Source organism: Megascapheus bottae, chromosome 25, assembly GCF_031878675.1.
Source record: "Megascapheus bottae isolate mThoBot1 chromosome 25, mThoBot2.hap1, whole genome shotgun sequence".
In the NCBI taxonomy this organism is placed as follows: Eukaryota; Metazoa; Chordata; class Mammalia; order Rodentia; family Geomyidae; genus Megascapheus; species Megascapheus bottae.
In genome coordinates, this window is record NC_143533.1 from 8,144,153 (window position 1) to 8,159,115 (window position 14,963).

General features: G+C 44.5%; 1 protein-coding gene across 1 annotated transcript in view; it reads right to left on the bottom strand.

Moving 5' to 3' along the window:
- Map2k1 (mitogen-activated protein kinase kinase 1) overlaps positions 1-14,963 on the bottom strand; it is a 60,700-nt gene that overhangs the window by 17,691 nt on the left and 28,046 nt on the right. The window contains exons 2-5 of the mRNA XM_090358147.1: positions 10,860-11,070; positions 9,989-10,135; positions 7,117-7,194; positions 6,154-6,205 (exon numbers count right to left, since the gene is read on the bottom strand). Coding sequence (XP_090214273.1) covers positions 6,154-6,205; positions 7,117-7,194; positions 9,989-10,135; positions 10,860-11,070 — 488 coding nt within the window. The remainder of the gene's footprint in view (positions 1-6,153; positions 6,206-7,116; positions 7,195-9,988; positions 10,136-10,859; positions 11,071-14,963) is intronic.

Here is a 14,963-nt window from a genome sequence, read left to right on the forward strand (position 1 = left end):
TTCTTTCCCATATGTCCCCTCCTGTCCTGTAACTCGGACCCACCTTCTGTCTTACTGGACCATGGTGGCAACAGGTAACCTCTCTCCCCTGTCCAGATTTCCAGACTCAGCTTCCTACCTGGACAGATCAGCAGCTCCCTCAGTGTTCCCGTGCAGGCACATTCCACTGCTCCCTGGCGCTATGACAAAACCCAGACCTCCACAACAGGGAAACCTTCCACCAAAACTAATCCCAGCCTGTGTCCCACTGGGAGGACTCTGCTATAGACAATTTGAGTGGCTGCAGCGTGCATGTTTTCAAAATTGGTGTCCCTTTACATGAAAATCCTTACTCGGACTTAGCCACCAATGCATCAAAGCCTACCTCAAATATCACCATCTTAGGGAGGCACCAGTGGCTCACACCTATAATCTTAACTACTCAGGAGGCTGAGATCATTCAAAGGCAGACCAGGTAGGAAAGTATGAGACTCTGATCTCTTAATTAATCAACAAAAAGCCAGAAATGGAGCTGTGGTACAAGTCAGAGAGTGCTAGTCCTATGCAAAATAGCCCAGAATAGCGTCTGAGCCTTGGGTTCAAACCCCACAATGGACAGACAGGAACATAGACATGCAGATGGACAGACATGGACCACCCATGAGTGGATACACATATACACACACGCACAACTACTAAATTCTCTTTTTTTTTCTTTTATTCTTTTCCTGCCAGTCCTGGGGCTTGAACTCAAGGCCTAGACACTGTCTGAACTTCTTTCACTCAAGGCTAGCATTCTACCACTTGAACCACAGTACCACTCTGGCTTTTTCTGTTTATGTGGTACTGGGAAATCAAACCCAGGACTTCATGCATGCCAGGCAAGCACTCTACCACATTCTTGGCCCAGTACCACATTTTTTTCTTTTCTTTCTTTTTTTTTTCTTTTGTCAGTCCTGGGACTTGAACTCTGGGCCTGGGCGCTGTCCCTGAGCTCTTCAGCTCAAGGATACCGCCCTACCCCTTCAGTCACAGTGCCACTTCTGGTTTTCTGATGGTTAATTGGAGATAAGAGCCTCATGGATTTTAGTACCCAGGCTGGCTCTGAACCTCGATCCTCAAATCTCAGCCTCCCGAGTAGCTAGATTGCAGAGGTAAATCACCACGCCCAGCAGTACCACAATCTTTATCACACTTCCTAAAGGGGTCCACAAAAGAATTCTCTTTTCTCCAACATACTGCCCTGCCTGTCCACTTCTCATGAGGAACTTAGATAACCCTATCAAGAGCTACAATCCATCACAATGGGTTTAGCAGATGAAGAGAATGAAATGCCCATTTCTAATAAGAGACCAGCGCACAAAACTGTAGCTATAACCAGCCACTCTGTTTCTCTCCAGCTCTAAAAGCAGGGCAAGTCTATACAGGGGCAAGAGGAATTCCCCTCTCTCTGTTTACCTGCTCTCCCTTCATTTTGGGTGACCCATATATGTACAGATAAGAGTTGAGAGCAAAGGACGAGACACCATGAGCAAAACTGCTGCAGTTCAAGGAGGTGATGTACCTCTGCATACACACAGACAGGGGTTCTGCTCAGGACAGAAGCCTCTGTGGAGACAGTCATCCCAGCTTTCTGCTCAGGGAAACCTTGTAGGATGCCAGGAAAGCACTGGCAGGCAGAGCCCATAGAACTCACTTAGAAAGTCATTGTGTGAGAATCTACCACAGAAGCTTATTGAGACCCAAAGACGAAACACAAATTTGAACAAAGCAGATCTTGCCTATCACTGATACATTTGAATGAAGTGATATAAACTCAGCAGTTGAAATTCTGCCCCCTTTCTTTAGAGGCTGTTTCTGAGACCCTGAAGATACTTTAAAGAATCTCAGCACTCAATGGAATTAGGAATCTAAAAGTTCACAGCAGCCTAAAATCACACTCTGCTCTGAAAGCCCACTTTTACCTAATGCTACCTCAGGCAGTCAGGGACTCTTCTGTAATACAATCCAAGCAAGAGGGCCCCAAGGTACATACTGTTGAAATATCTATCCTCAGAGCTTTGAGTGTGAGTTCTGTCAAAAAGCCTAGGCTATGGGGGGCACTGGTGGCTCACACCTATCATTCTATCCTCTCAGGAGGCTGAGATCTGAGGATCATGCTAGCCCAGGCAGGAAAGTCCATGAGACTCATCTCTAACCACCAGAAAACCAGAAATGGTGTTATGCTTCAAAGGGGTAGAGTGCTAGCATTGAGTAAAAGAGCTCAGGAACAGCACCTAGGCCCACGGCTCAACCCCTATGACAGACAAAAAAAAAAAAAATCCTAGGCTGAAGTGTTTCTGCAAGAGTGTCACTGAAACGCTCCATCCATCTCACCACAGATGAGCATATAACCCAGAATGGTTCATTAGACTATTCTAGTCCCCTGAATGCAAAAATTGGCTCAGATGTGGAATGGTAGACAGCAGGGCCGGTTAGACCAACAGAAAGGTTGATTTCTAGACAAGAAGAGTTGGAGAGTTTTCTCTAGGGAAGATGAGGACTAAATGTGTCTAAATGTGTGCTACCCTCACTGAAAATAATCTGTTTAGGGAAAAAAATGCACACAAAAAAGGAGATAACCCAAGCCAGGTGCTGCATGACTCACACTTATAATCCTAGCTACTCAGAAGACTGAGATCTGAGAATCTTGGTTTGAAGCCAGCTTGGGCAGACAATTAACTACCAAAAAGCTGAAAGTGGACCTGAGGCTCAAGAGGTAGAGCACCAAGTTTGAGTAAAAAAACTAAGGAACAGCCCTGAGTTCAAGACCCAGAACTAGATGAGGAGAGAGAGAGAGAGAGAAACAGAGAGAGAGGGCCGGGAGTTTGGCCTAGTGGTTAAAGTGCTTGCCTAGCATGCATGAAGACCCGGGTTCGATTCCTCGGTACCACATGCATAGAAAAAAGCCAGAAGTGGTGCTGAGGCTCAAGTGGTAGAGCTCTAGCCTTGAGAAAGTCCAAGGACAGTGCTCAGGCCCTGAGCTCCAGCCCAGGACTGGCAAAAAAAAAAAAAAAAAAAAAAAAAAGAAACAGAGAGAGAGAGAAACAGAGACAGACAAGAGACAGACACCAGAGTCAAAAGTTTATCATATTCACCCATCTTCATCCTGCCCTCACAGACTTCCTGTAACTTTCTGGTGACTCAAGCCAACATATTCCCTCTTCTGATTAGGTAATCTTGAGTACTGACAACCAAAGAATTCTATCACATCAGCTTCTCCCTAAAAATTGGCCAGGCAAAAGCCAGGTGGCTCATGCCTATAATCCTAGCTACTCAGGGCTGAGAGCTGAGGTTCCAGGTTCAAATTCAGCTTGGGCAGGAAAGCCTACAAGCCTATCTCCAGGGAAACTAAGCTATTGTGTTCTACAGAATACCAAACACATCGCAAGAGCCTGCTCCAGCTTGTCTGCGTGCAAAGAAGCTGGCCAGAGAGCGATGGCACTGGAACTCTGGCTGTACTAAGAGTCCTGCTCCATGACGGCAGATAGTAGTCACTCTCAGGAATGATGGGAGAAGCTGCTAAACTCTGGGCTCCCACTGGGTGTGAACACACTAGACGTGTATGTGTAAGCCACATATACACCCAGCTCATTAGGACCCAGGATCTCTTCTCCCAACCAAAGAAAAGTAACCACTACTTACTTAGTTGCTAAAGACAGACCTAGACGACTCCTGAAAACACTGGGTCTCCCTGCAAACATCGTTATTTTACTTTCTCTTACTAAGAAAAAAATAATAGCTGGGTGCCAATGGCTCATGCCTGTAATCCTAGCTACTCAGGAGGCTGAGATCTGAGGATTGTGGTCTGAAGCCAGCTGGGGCAGGAAAGTCTGTGAGACTCTTATCTTTAATTAGTCACCAGAAAACCAGAAGTGGTGCTGTGGCTCAACATAGTAAAGTGCTAGCCTTGAGCTAAAGAGCTCAGGGACAGCACCCAGGTGAGAGTTCAAACCCCATGACGAACAAAAAAATAAAAATAAATAACAGAAATATGTAAGTGCATTACTGACCACAATCCTACAGAGAAAGGTTTAAGTCAAATAATGGAGTCTCCTGAACTTTTCTGCCTGGGCTGGCCTCAAATTGCAGTCCTCCTAGTCTCAGCTTCCCAAATAGCTAGGATTACAGACGTGAACCACCAGCACTTCGCTTGTTTGACTTTTTGAGGTCTCTATGAGAACTTAGATTTGAAGGATCCTATAGGGAATGCTGTATAAAAACAAAGAACTGCCCCAGAATAACTTGTGCTGAGTCCTTTTTGTACATTAATTTTACTGAGCACAGAAGTCCATTTTCAATCTAATAATTATTGTTTTAAAGTACTGAGGGATGTTTGACTCAAGGCTTAGTGCATGTTAGGCAGATGCTTGACTTCAGGCATGCCTCCAGTCCTTTTTGCTCTGCTTATCTTTGAGTCAGGATCTCACTTTTAGCCTGAGCTGGCCTAGACCACAAGCCCAATGTAAGCTTCCTGCAGAGATGGAGTAAGAGCAAGAATCACCATGCTTAGCTTTTTCTGTGGAGATGGGGAACTGTAATCCTCCCAATCTGTCTCCAGTCTAGCTGAAATGACAGGAACTCACCACTCCCATTCAGCTGTTGGTTTAGGAAGGGTGTCATGAACTTTTTAACTGGGCTGGCCTCGAACCACAGTCCTGCAGATCTCACTTCCTGGGTAACTACAGTTACAAGAATGAACCACTAGTATTCTTGGCTCTCAGTATTTTAAAACCCTAATGTCACCTCTGCAAGCTCAACCTGAACATAAAGTTCCAACCTGTCCACAACGCTGAGCAGGAGGAGGAGAGAGCTCCTGATACCTGTATGACTGGTGTGGGGGGGGTCTATGTGGCTGAGTCTGGACTCATGGGGTGGGGGTGATAGAGCCCACAGTCCATCCCTGAGGAGCTCAACAGGGACGTTTGGACTCAGAAGCAGCAACTGGGGCAGCTGGGGTTAGGGCAGCTGCTTTCCCTGTCTCTGACCCAGCCTCCTGACTGGAGCAGCCATAGTTGCTGTCCCACCAGTCTGCAGGTCCAGCTTCACATAGGATTCTCTGAGAATCCTTCTAAGAAGGAACTTTTATTGGGGTGTAGGTGGGGGTATCCCTGCATTTTCTGCTCAAGGCTAGCACTCTACCACTTAAGGCATGGCTTCACTTCCAGCTTATTGGTGATTAACTGCAGACAGAAGTCTCACTCCTAGCTCCAATTAACCACCAGAAAACTGAAAGTGGAGTTATGACTCACACTTTTGCCAAGAGCACTAGTCTTGAGCAAAAAGAGCTCATGGACAGTGTCCAGGCTGAGTTCGAACCCCACAACCAATAAAAAATAAAATAAAAATTTCAAAAAGGTTAAAAAAATATCCACCTCCCTCTTTTTCCTCAAGGAGAGAAAGAGAAAAAATGTAATTTCTATTTCATCAGACTCTAATTACATAAGAGGTAGAACTTACTGGAAGCAAAGAAGCCTAAAAAACAGAGACAGGGAGCCTCACACCCTAACCATAACTAGGTTTCCAGACTCATCCACTCACTCCTATCTTGCTCAAGCTGTGCCTGGGGCTAATTAATGTAGGGCTTTGGAGACCTGCAGATAGAAGTCTGAACAGCTGGGCAGCTGGACCAGATCGGCCCATACAGGCACTGCTCAGAGGCAGAAGTCCCAGGGGAGCACTCATTCCTGGCTGGGCCAAAGATGTCTTGTCCAGAGCCACAACTGGCTTACAGAGTAGCAGCTGGATCTTAGAATAGCTCCTCCATGGAACAGCCATAGTAAGGAAAGCCAAGAAGAAAGCCACACCCTTGAAAGAGGATCAGCTCTAGGCAAGAGACAATTTTCCTGTCTTTAGAATGAGACTCAAGTTAGAGCTCTTAGTGGAGACACCCAGGGCCTAATCCACCGGCACACAATCAGAAGAGGAAAAGCAGTTACTCAAGACCCAAAGGAGGGTGAGACTTGCTGCATCCACCATCTAACTAAAAGACTTTTAGAGTACAAGGCCCACAGTTCAAGCACTGAAAAAAAAAAAGTTTTTAACTCTAAACACATGACAAAATAAGACAAAATTGCCTTCAATTGCAGCTGAAATTCAAAACACAAACTGTTTAACTAGCAGGTCATTTCCTACCTCTGTGCATAATCTTGTGCTTCTCTCTAAGATACGTCAGGCCTTTTATCACCTAGAGGAAAAAGAACATAAGAAAATGGGACACCGGTACAGGGTGTACAGAAAAATACTCTACCTCCCCTAACACCAACAAATAGTGCCTGCCTCCCACCCTCCCTCCATACCTCCCTTTCTCTTTCTCTTTCTTTTCCTCCTACCCAAATTATTTGTTTAATGAATTCTATCAAAGTGCTGAGAAAGTACTAAGGATGGTGTACAGAATCTAATACAGGAAAATCTGTGAGATTCTCCTCTCCAATGAACCACCAAAAAGCCAGAAGTAGAGTGATGGTTCAAGCAGTAGAATTCTAGCCTTGAGCCTCAGGGACAGTGCCTGAGTTCAAGTCCCAGGAAAGGAATAAAACCAAACAAACAAATAAAAAAAAAACAACCCGCTATATGAGTTGTTTCCTACAATGTAAAAGTAAAACTTTCTGTTATTAGAAATGTGCATTTTCTCTGATACTGTGTCCTATTGTCCAGCCACAGATTTGTTTTTTGGTGCTGGTTCTGGGGCTTGAATGCAGGACCTGGGCACTGATCTTAGCTTTTGTGCTCAAGTCTAGTGCTCTACCACTTGAGCCCTAACTCCACTTCTGGATTTTTGATGGTTAGAGATAAGAGTCTTACAGACTTTTCTACCCTGGTTGGCTCTGAACCCCAATCTGCAGATCTGTTTCCTGAATAGCTAGGATTGTAGGTATTAGTCACCAGCAGCTAGCAGACACATGTCTCAACCTTTCTAATGAGGAAGAAAAAGGTACTATATGCAGATTCTAGATAGGGAAAATTCTGAGAAAAATAAAGTCTCCCACCTGACTTGCTCCTTTCCTTTCCTCCCCTATCTATTTCCTTCCAACTCACTACTCTTATTAATGAGGGAACTCAGGGGAAGGAAAAAAAAAAACTTCATAGCATACTCACAGCAATGCTCACTTTTCCTAAAATTTGTTCAGGAATTCTTCCAGCTTTCTTCAGGACTTGATCCAAGGAACCACCATCCTACAAAAAAAAAACAAACCACCAGACCATTTAGTGACAATGTTTCCAGTTATCATCTCAAGGGTTATACTTCCCCAGGAAAGTTAATTTCCCATGTGGGAATGTTCCTAGCAAGTTAAGGAGAAAACATCCTCTGGCTTGGTTCAGACATCAAACATGACATGAATGTAAAGCATTATGGGAGCTGTCAAGAAAGAACAAGAAAACATTGTAGATATCCAGAAACACATCTACTACACGGTAGTCATGGAAAGATCCTGCCCTGCTCTGAAGGATGGCACAGGGTGGTGGTCATAAAATTAAGATGATTGTAAGGCTACTATAATACCCAGAGGGCTGTGATAAGAATTATAAGACCAAACATCTAAAAAGCATTCAGAACAACATTCAGCACAAAAGTACTCCAGATAGGTCAGCTACTTTATCACTATGGGTTATGCCCACTTCATACTGGGTTTTATCCTAACCAATCAATATTAACAAAATCTAAAAACATTGCAGAAAGCAGTCATTCATTCCACAATATTTTGTAGAAAGACCTATGTTAAGTTCTAGGGAATAGAGATTATATAAACAAGAGTTGGTTCCTGCCCTCAATTATTAAGTACTATAATAAAGCCAGAACCATCTAAGGAAAAGGTGGTAGAAATCTAGAAGAGGAGAGAGGGAATTCTGACTAAACCCAGAAGACATTATCTAAACTGAAATTTTACTCTTGAGTATGTACAGCTTTCTGAATTTGGGAAAGGGGTCTTTCTCTTCCTCTTTTTCTCTTTCCCTTCTCTTCTGTCTCTGCATACCTCCATCTTGTTTGGGGTCACAGTTTAGTTTGCTTCCCCAACCCCATTAAACTTTTCTTCTTGGAAAAAAAAAAAAGACTGAACATAGTAAAGCATTCCATTGTCCAAGGATCCTGGACAATGCTCATTTCACAAAAGATGCAGTGACAGATCAGGCTGGAAATGACATCTGTGGCCAAAACCCAGCCTAGAAATCAAAATTTGCTATCACAGAGGTACAGGTGAAGAAATCCACACTGTGTTCTAAGGTGAGAATCATAGCAACTAAGAGACAGGAAAGAGCTAAGAGACTTGACAGAGAAACCTGACCAATGTAGGAGAAAAGATCAAGGAGAAGGAAAGGGATAAAATGCACACCTTCTCTGCACAGAGCTTAGCAGGAAGATTCTGAGTTTAAGACCAGCCTGGGTCACATGGTGAGACCACAGTCCATGGTCATACCATGGAGTATGTCTTCTCGACCCCAAGTCAGCAGGCTCCTAGAAAAGGTACATACAGTATCCCTCAATTTATGTGGCCAGTGAGAAGAGGAATTCTATATTGAAGCACATTCTCAAGCTATCTCCATGTTGTCTCCAATTGAGCAAGGTATTTCATCTCCTTTAAATAACTTTGCCTAATCAGAAAGGAGGGACTATATATTTAAAACAAGGTAACAGAGCAGCTCAGTCAGAACTGGATTCAAATGAAGGAAAGCTAGCTGTGTTGTTTTCAGGTTCCGTCCTCTACTGAAGACAATGAACCACTAACGATGCCTCTCAACTGACTCCAGCCACAGCCTGTGGCAGCCCAGCAACTAAACCCATGTGACCTCCCCAGTGTTGGTAAGGTAAATATCTCTATTGCTCCAAGTATAGGTCAGTAGTAGATCCGATGCTTCAAGCACGATGGTATCAAGTCAATGGGGAAACAGGGTGGGGCAAGGAGGGAGGTCGGATTGAACAAGGGAAAATATATTAAAGAAAAGAAACCTTGGTTCTCTCTTCCTTTTAACCTCCTAAGCTATAAGCAGAGCTACAGTGAGAACAATTAGCAAGAGCTAATCAGGATGACCCAGTACTACCTGTAATTAACCTCAAAGCCTTCGAATTCTCTGACTTACAGCTGCTGAAACTGTGCTTATTTTTAGAAGCCAATTAACCAAGTCACTGGTACTGTTGTGAAGGTTTGCTACAGAAGAGACAAATGCTTTATGAAAATAATAGTGCAAAAGCTTTTACTGTTGCCTGGGATCCATCAACTCAGAGACTCAGGTCCCTGGTTGCTCAGCTACCACTTTAGCAGGAATCATTCTGAAGCCCACAGCACCTGTGTGGGGCTTGGGGAGAATCGTTTGTCGGCTCAGTCTCGAAATTCTGATGAGGCATTGCACAGTCAACTGTCTTCCAGGAACGCTGAGCCTCTGGCTGAGTGCTTTAGTATATAAACATGTTGAGGACAAACTGATGTTTAAAATGCATCCTCCAAAAGATTTTAAGCAGAGGATAGACAATATATGCTAAAACAAATACAGCACATGTAGATGCAAGATGGTGGTTTACTGTACAGGAAACAATCCCTTCAACTCTCTGTATGCCTGGAGATTTTCATCATATACTGTTGGATATGAATGTTAATAACACAGGACATCATGGAAAGCCTGTGACAGAGAACAAAGCACCCTAGAAGTTGGAATAGGACTCCTGAGCATAATGGCACCCTAGAAATATTAACATGAAAGCCAACAACGAAAAACTGAAGAATCATCTGAGACAACTGAGGGGGCATGCTCTAGGAACACCCACAAGTGACATGTTCTTATCACTATCTGTCTTTGAAAAGAAGTAGAACCTAGTCTGACAGGCTGTCATCCTGTAAATATGTCAGATTCTAAGGTCAAACCTCCCAGAGACCCAAGACAGAGGCGTGAATCCAGGAATCTATAAGAAGGCAGCTATCACCTCTCAGACCAAAAACAAGGCCTCCCAGATGTTGCCCCACAGGCAGCTACGTACCATGTGCTCCATGCAGATGCTGATCTCGCCATCGCTGTAGAATGCACCATAGAAGCCCACGATATATGGGGAGTTGCATTCATGTAGAACCTGCAGCTCCCTGATGATCTGGTTCCGGATGGCAGGTTTGATCTCCAGGTGAATTAGCTGGGGAAGATAAGGAGAGGAATAAAAGGCAAATTTTAAACACAAGTTTCTGTTCAAGCACACTGATGGGAGCATTAATGTTCGAGCAGGGGTTGATATAGAGAGCTCTAACCAGTAGTGGCCCAGCTGTTTCTGCTCCCAGGAGGAGAGACTAGGAATCTTGGGACACGCCCCTCTGAGAACAAAGCTTTATAGGAGGGTCCACTCAGAACGACCCATGGAGCTTAGCTACCAGGGGAAAACAGGCTTTGAGGACTTAGTCATGATCAGGTTGTGAGTAGAAGGACACCCAACAGGTTCCTCAGAGTTCAGTTGCCTGATGGGGTTGAAATTTTGCCAAAGACTCAGGTGTTACCTTATATCCCCTCAATACTGTCACTTCTAATTGGGAAAACAGTCACTATCAACATTAAAAGACTAAGAAGACAGAGCACTGGGAAGCAACTTGAATTCTCAGTATGCCTGAGCATTGCTGAGGCTGAAGGAATGCAAACAGCTCCTCTGGGACTTGACAAAATGGTCCTGCCGTCCCTCCCATAGCATGTGGGAGGCTAAAGAAGAGTTACCTGCTACTATTGGTCTGAGGATAGGAATCGACTCCTCAGCATAGTTTCTGGCATGTTTACCCACAGCCTGGTAGATAACATTTCAAAATTAAAATCTACTCTTGTCCCCAGGCCTCCTGAGTGGTGATCCCACTGCCCCATTTTCCAGGAAAACTCACCTTCCTGGCCATGACCAAGCCAGATGGCTTGTGGGAAACCTTGAACACCACACCACCGTTGCCAGCACCCAGCTCGCTGATCTTCTCGAAGTCGTCATCCTTCAGCTCTCCAACCTTCTGTTTCTGGGTCAGAAAGGCCTCAAGGCGCTTCCGCTGCTGCTCATCAAGCTCCAGCTCCTCCAGCTTCTTCTGTAAGGCCTCCAGATTGGTTCTGTCCAAAAGGTACCAGCACCGTAAGAGTCAACCAACCAGAGGAACACTTCTGTCAAGCACAACACCAGCTATGAGGTCAGGAAGAAACCCAGGAGGGACTGGAGCAAACGGCTCTGTCCACTTGCTGTGGTTTCTGTAATATCCCAGCCACTTTGGGAGGATCTGAACCCCCCAAAAATAGAGTCACCAGCACTCAGTGAACTGATCTTGAGCTCTTGGCTTTTTCACTCACTACTAGCCCTCTACTACATCTCCAGGTTTGGCTTTTTGTTCATTAACTGGAGATGAGTCTCTTGGATTTATCTATGTGGCTGGCTTCAAACTCTGATCCCCAGATCTCAGCTTTATTACAATAGCTAGCATTACAGGTTGGGCAAGTTTCCAGTTTTAAAAGCCCTTAGTAGGGCAGTGGTTCTCACTAGATACTATGTTGAAAATAAACTATACAACGTGTACAAAGGGGACAAGAGGGAAAAAGTGGGAGAGCCAGGGAAGAGGTAACAACTGTCCAAAAAGAAATGCATTCTCTGTACACCTCTTTTGCAATAACTGTTTAAGTTCCACTAATGTTGGTTTTATTACATTTTGTAACACACACACACACAATAAAGTTCTCTAAATCCTCTCAATTGAAATCAAATCCACTTTAAACTGAGTTTCAAGGAAGCTTCACTTCTGTTATGACCAGTCCAGAATTCAGATTAATCAAAAAGAAGCAAGATATAAGAAAAATATACATCAATAACTTTATTTTTGCAAATGCATATAACTTCTATACAATCACTCATTCTCTTTTTTGCCAGTCCAGAGGCTTGAACTCAGGGCCTGGGCATTATCCTTGGACACTTTGTGTTCAAGGTTAGTGTCCTGCCACTTGAACCACAGCTTCACTTCTGGCTTTTTCCATGTATGTGGTTCTTGCTTGTTAGGCAAGCACTCTACTACTAGGCCAAACTCTTGGCCCCTCCCTCACTCATTCTTTAACATGTGGCAAAGCCCTCTGAATAAGAATTCAGCTGCGTGGGGGCCGGGAGTTTGGCCTAGTGGTTAAAGTGCTTGCCTAGCATGCATGAAGACCGGGGTTCGATTCCTTGGTACCACATACATACAAAAAAGCCGGAAGTGGTGCTGAGGCCCAAGTGGTAGAGCTCTAGCCTTGAGAAAGTCCAAGGACAGTGCTCAGGCCCTGAGCTCAAGCCCAGGACTGGCAAAAAAAAAAAAAAAAGAATTCAGCTGCGTGCAATGGCTCATGTCTGTAATCCTAGCTACTCAGGAGACTGAGATCTGAAGATCACAGTTCAAAGTGGGCTGCCAGGCACTAAAAAGCCCATGAGACTCTTATCTTCAATTAATCACCAGAAAACCAGAAGTGGCATTGTAGCTGAAGGGGTAGGGCAGTAGCCTTGTGCTGAAGAGCTCAGGGACAGCTCCTAGGCCCAGAATTCAAGTCCCACGACTGACAAAAAAAAAAAAAAAAAAAAAAGAATCCACACCATCTTTCTTACCCGAACAAGAACATAGAATATATACCAATTTCCAATCCTGATTCTACAAGATGAAGTGAAAATGAAGATACTTACAAAAGTAATTGCTGCATAAAATTTTAGAATTTTCTGATTTCTGATTTCTTTCCTTATCTTGGACTCCGGATCCAAGAAAAAATAAATGTCCATTCAAACCACTTAGTCTGTGCTGTGTTGTACTATGTTGTTAAAAAACAGTGGGCATCCCGTGACAGCTGGTCAGTATTCTGGCCCTGCTAATATATTCCACTAAGCCTCAAGTGCCATTTCAGGTATAAGGACTGGGGGCACACATAGGTACCCTCTGGTTTCCTTCTTCCCTGGTTTCCACAAAGTGCATTGATAATGACATTTAGAACTGCATGTCCAGCTGGGTGTTGGTGGCTCCTACCTGTAATCCTAGCAATTCAGGAGGCTAAGATCTCAAGATCATGGTTTAAAGCCACCCTGGGCAGGAAAGCCTACTGTAAGGCTCTTATCTTTAATAAACCACCAAAAAGCCAGATGTAAACCTATGGTTCAAGTGACAGAGTACCACCTTGAGCACAAAAGTTCAGGGACAATGCTCAACCCCTGAGTTCAAGCCCTAGGACTGACACCATGCACCATATGCACCACGTACTCCCAAAACCCCCTCTCCACACACACACACACACACACACACACACACAGTAGTATAGTTCTGCAAGCCCAACACTATGGAGGATCCAAGTTCCAGTCTAGCGTGGGCTATAGAGACCTAGTCTGAAAACAAAAACAAAGCAACTCTGTCAAGACAGTTAACAACATGGGTAAGAAGCTAGTGGTGGTAACTAATAGTCCAGGGCTCATTCAATGCTCTGCCTCAGAGGCAACCTGACTCCCCAACAGCTGATACACCCCCCAGGGAATAATCACTGCCAAGCAACTGACTCTAGTCTCCAGAAACTCCTTGGCTTGACCAGGAAAGGGCTTGACAAGTCCTGCTTGTTGTACTGGCTTTCTGTAAGAACAAGCAATGCTAAGAGCCTCAGGAAGAAATACTATGGCTGAAGCCAGGCTCAGTGGTTCATGCCTGCAATCCTAGCTACTCAGGGGGTTGAGATCTGAGGATCATGGTTCAAAGCCAGCCCGGGCACTAAAGACTGAGACTCGTATCTCCAATTAATCTCTAGAAAACAGGAAGTGGGCCTGTGGCTCAAGGGTAGGGCAGTAGCCTTGAGCTGAAGAGCTCAGGGACAGCACCCAGGCCCAGGGTTCAAGCCCCATGGATACACACACACACACACACACACACACACACACACACACACACACACACAAATGGCTGAGCTTCATGCTACCTTCAAGCCCCATGGATACACACACACACACACACACACACACAAATGGCTGAGCTTCATGCTACCTTCCTACCTCCTCAACCTCAATGCCCAGACAGCTAATCACCTCCCTCACTGCTAAAGATCGAACTACCGATTTGTGCTTTTTGAAGATAGAGCCAGGAAGAAACACAAGGCAGATTGTAAACTATGATAGCAAGACTTTCTAGTGACAAGTGAGACAGACTGCTAAATTAACAAGTCACTAATAGACACCATCTCTTTTATAAAATGAGAGCTGCAAGTCCAGCTCTACCCTGAGCCCACCAAGAGAGTCAAAACAGGAAAGTAATGAGAAGAAAGAGGAATTTCTGGCACATTTCTGCATTAAAATTGAGGTGGAAGGGATGGTGGAGATGAGAGAAGCCAAGATGGCAATAGCAGGATCCTGAAATTACTTCATTTCCTTTAATAATTCTTTTTTCTCCTTTCCTTTAATAATTCTAAAATCACTTTAAAAGTTTTTAATCAATCTGTCTCAGAGAATGAAGAACAAAACATTGACTCTGAAGGTGAAATAGAGATCCTACATCCAAACCACATTCAGTGCTCATTAAAAAGAAATCAATCAATAGAACAGGGCACAGCATTGCTTCCTCTGGCATAGGCAGTAGACCATGCCCCACGAGGCTCAGTTCTGCCCTCCCAAGGTGAAACACATCAATAAAGCCTTCACCCCCGCCCCTCTCAGCACAAATCTCCAAAGCGCAGAGGGCAAGAACGTGTCTCCTTTGCACTCATGTTTTAACTGAACTCGGCAAAAAATGAGACTGGAAACAGAAGAATAAAAGAACTACAGGATTAGAGGTATGGCTCAAGTAGAAGAGTGCAGTAAGCCAATCTAGAGCTGAAGACCCCAAGTTCAGGCCCTCGTATAGGTGTGTGCGTGCGCGCACACACACACAGACAGATAAAAAGCACAACAGAACTAGAACTCCACATAATAAATCTGTGACATGCACAGAGCCCTCTCTCTAGGAGCCAGCTGTGACCAGCTTCCAGATCAC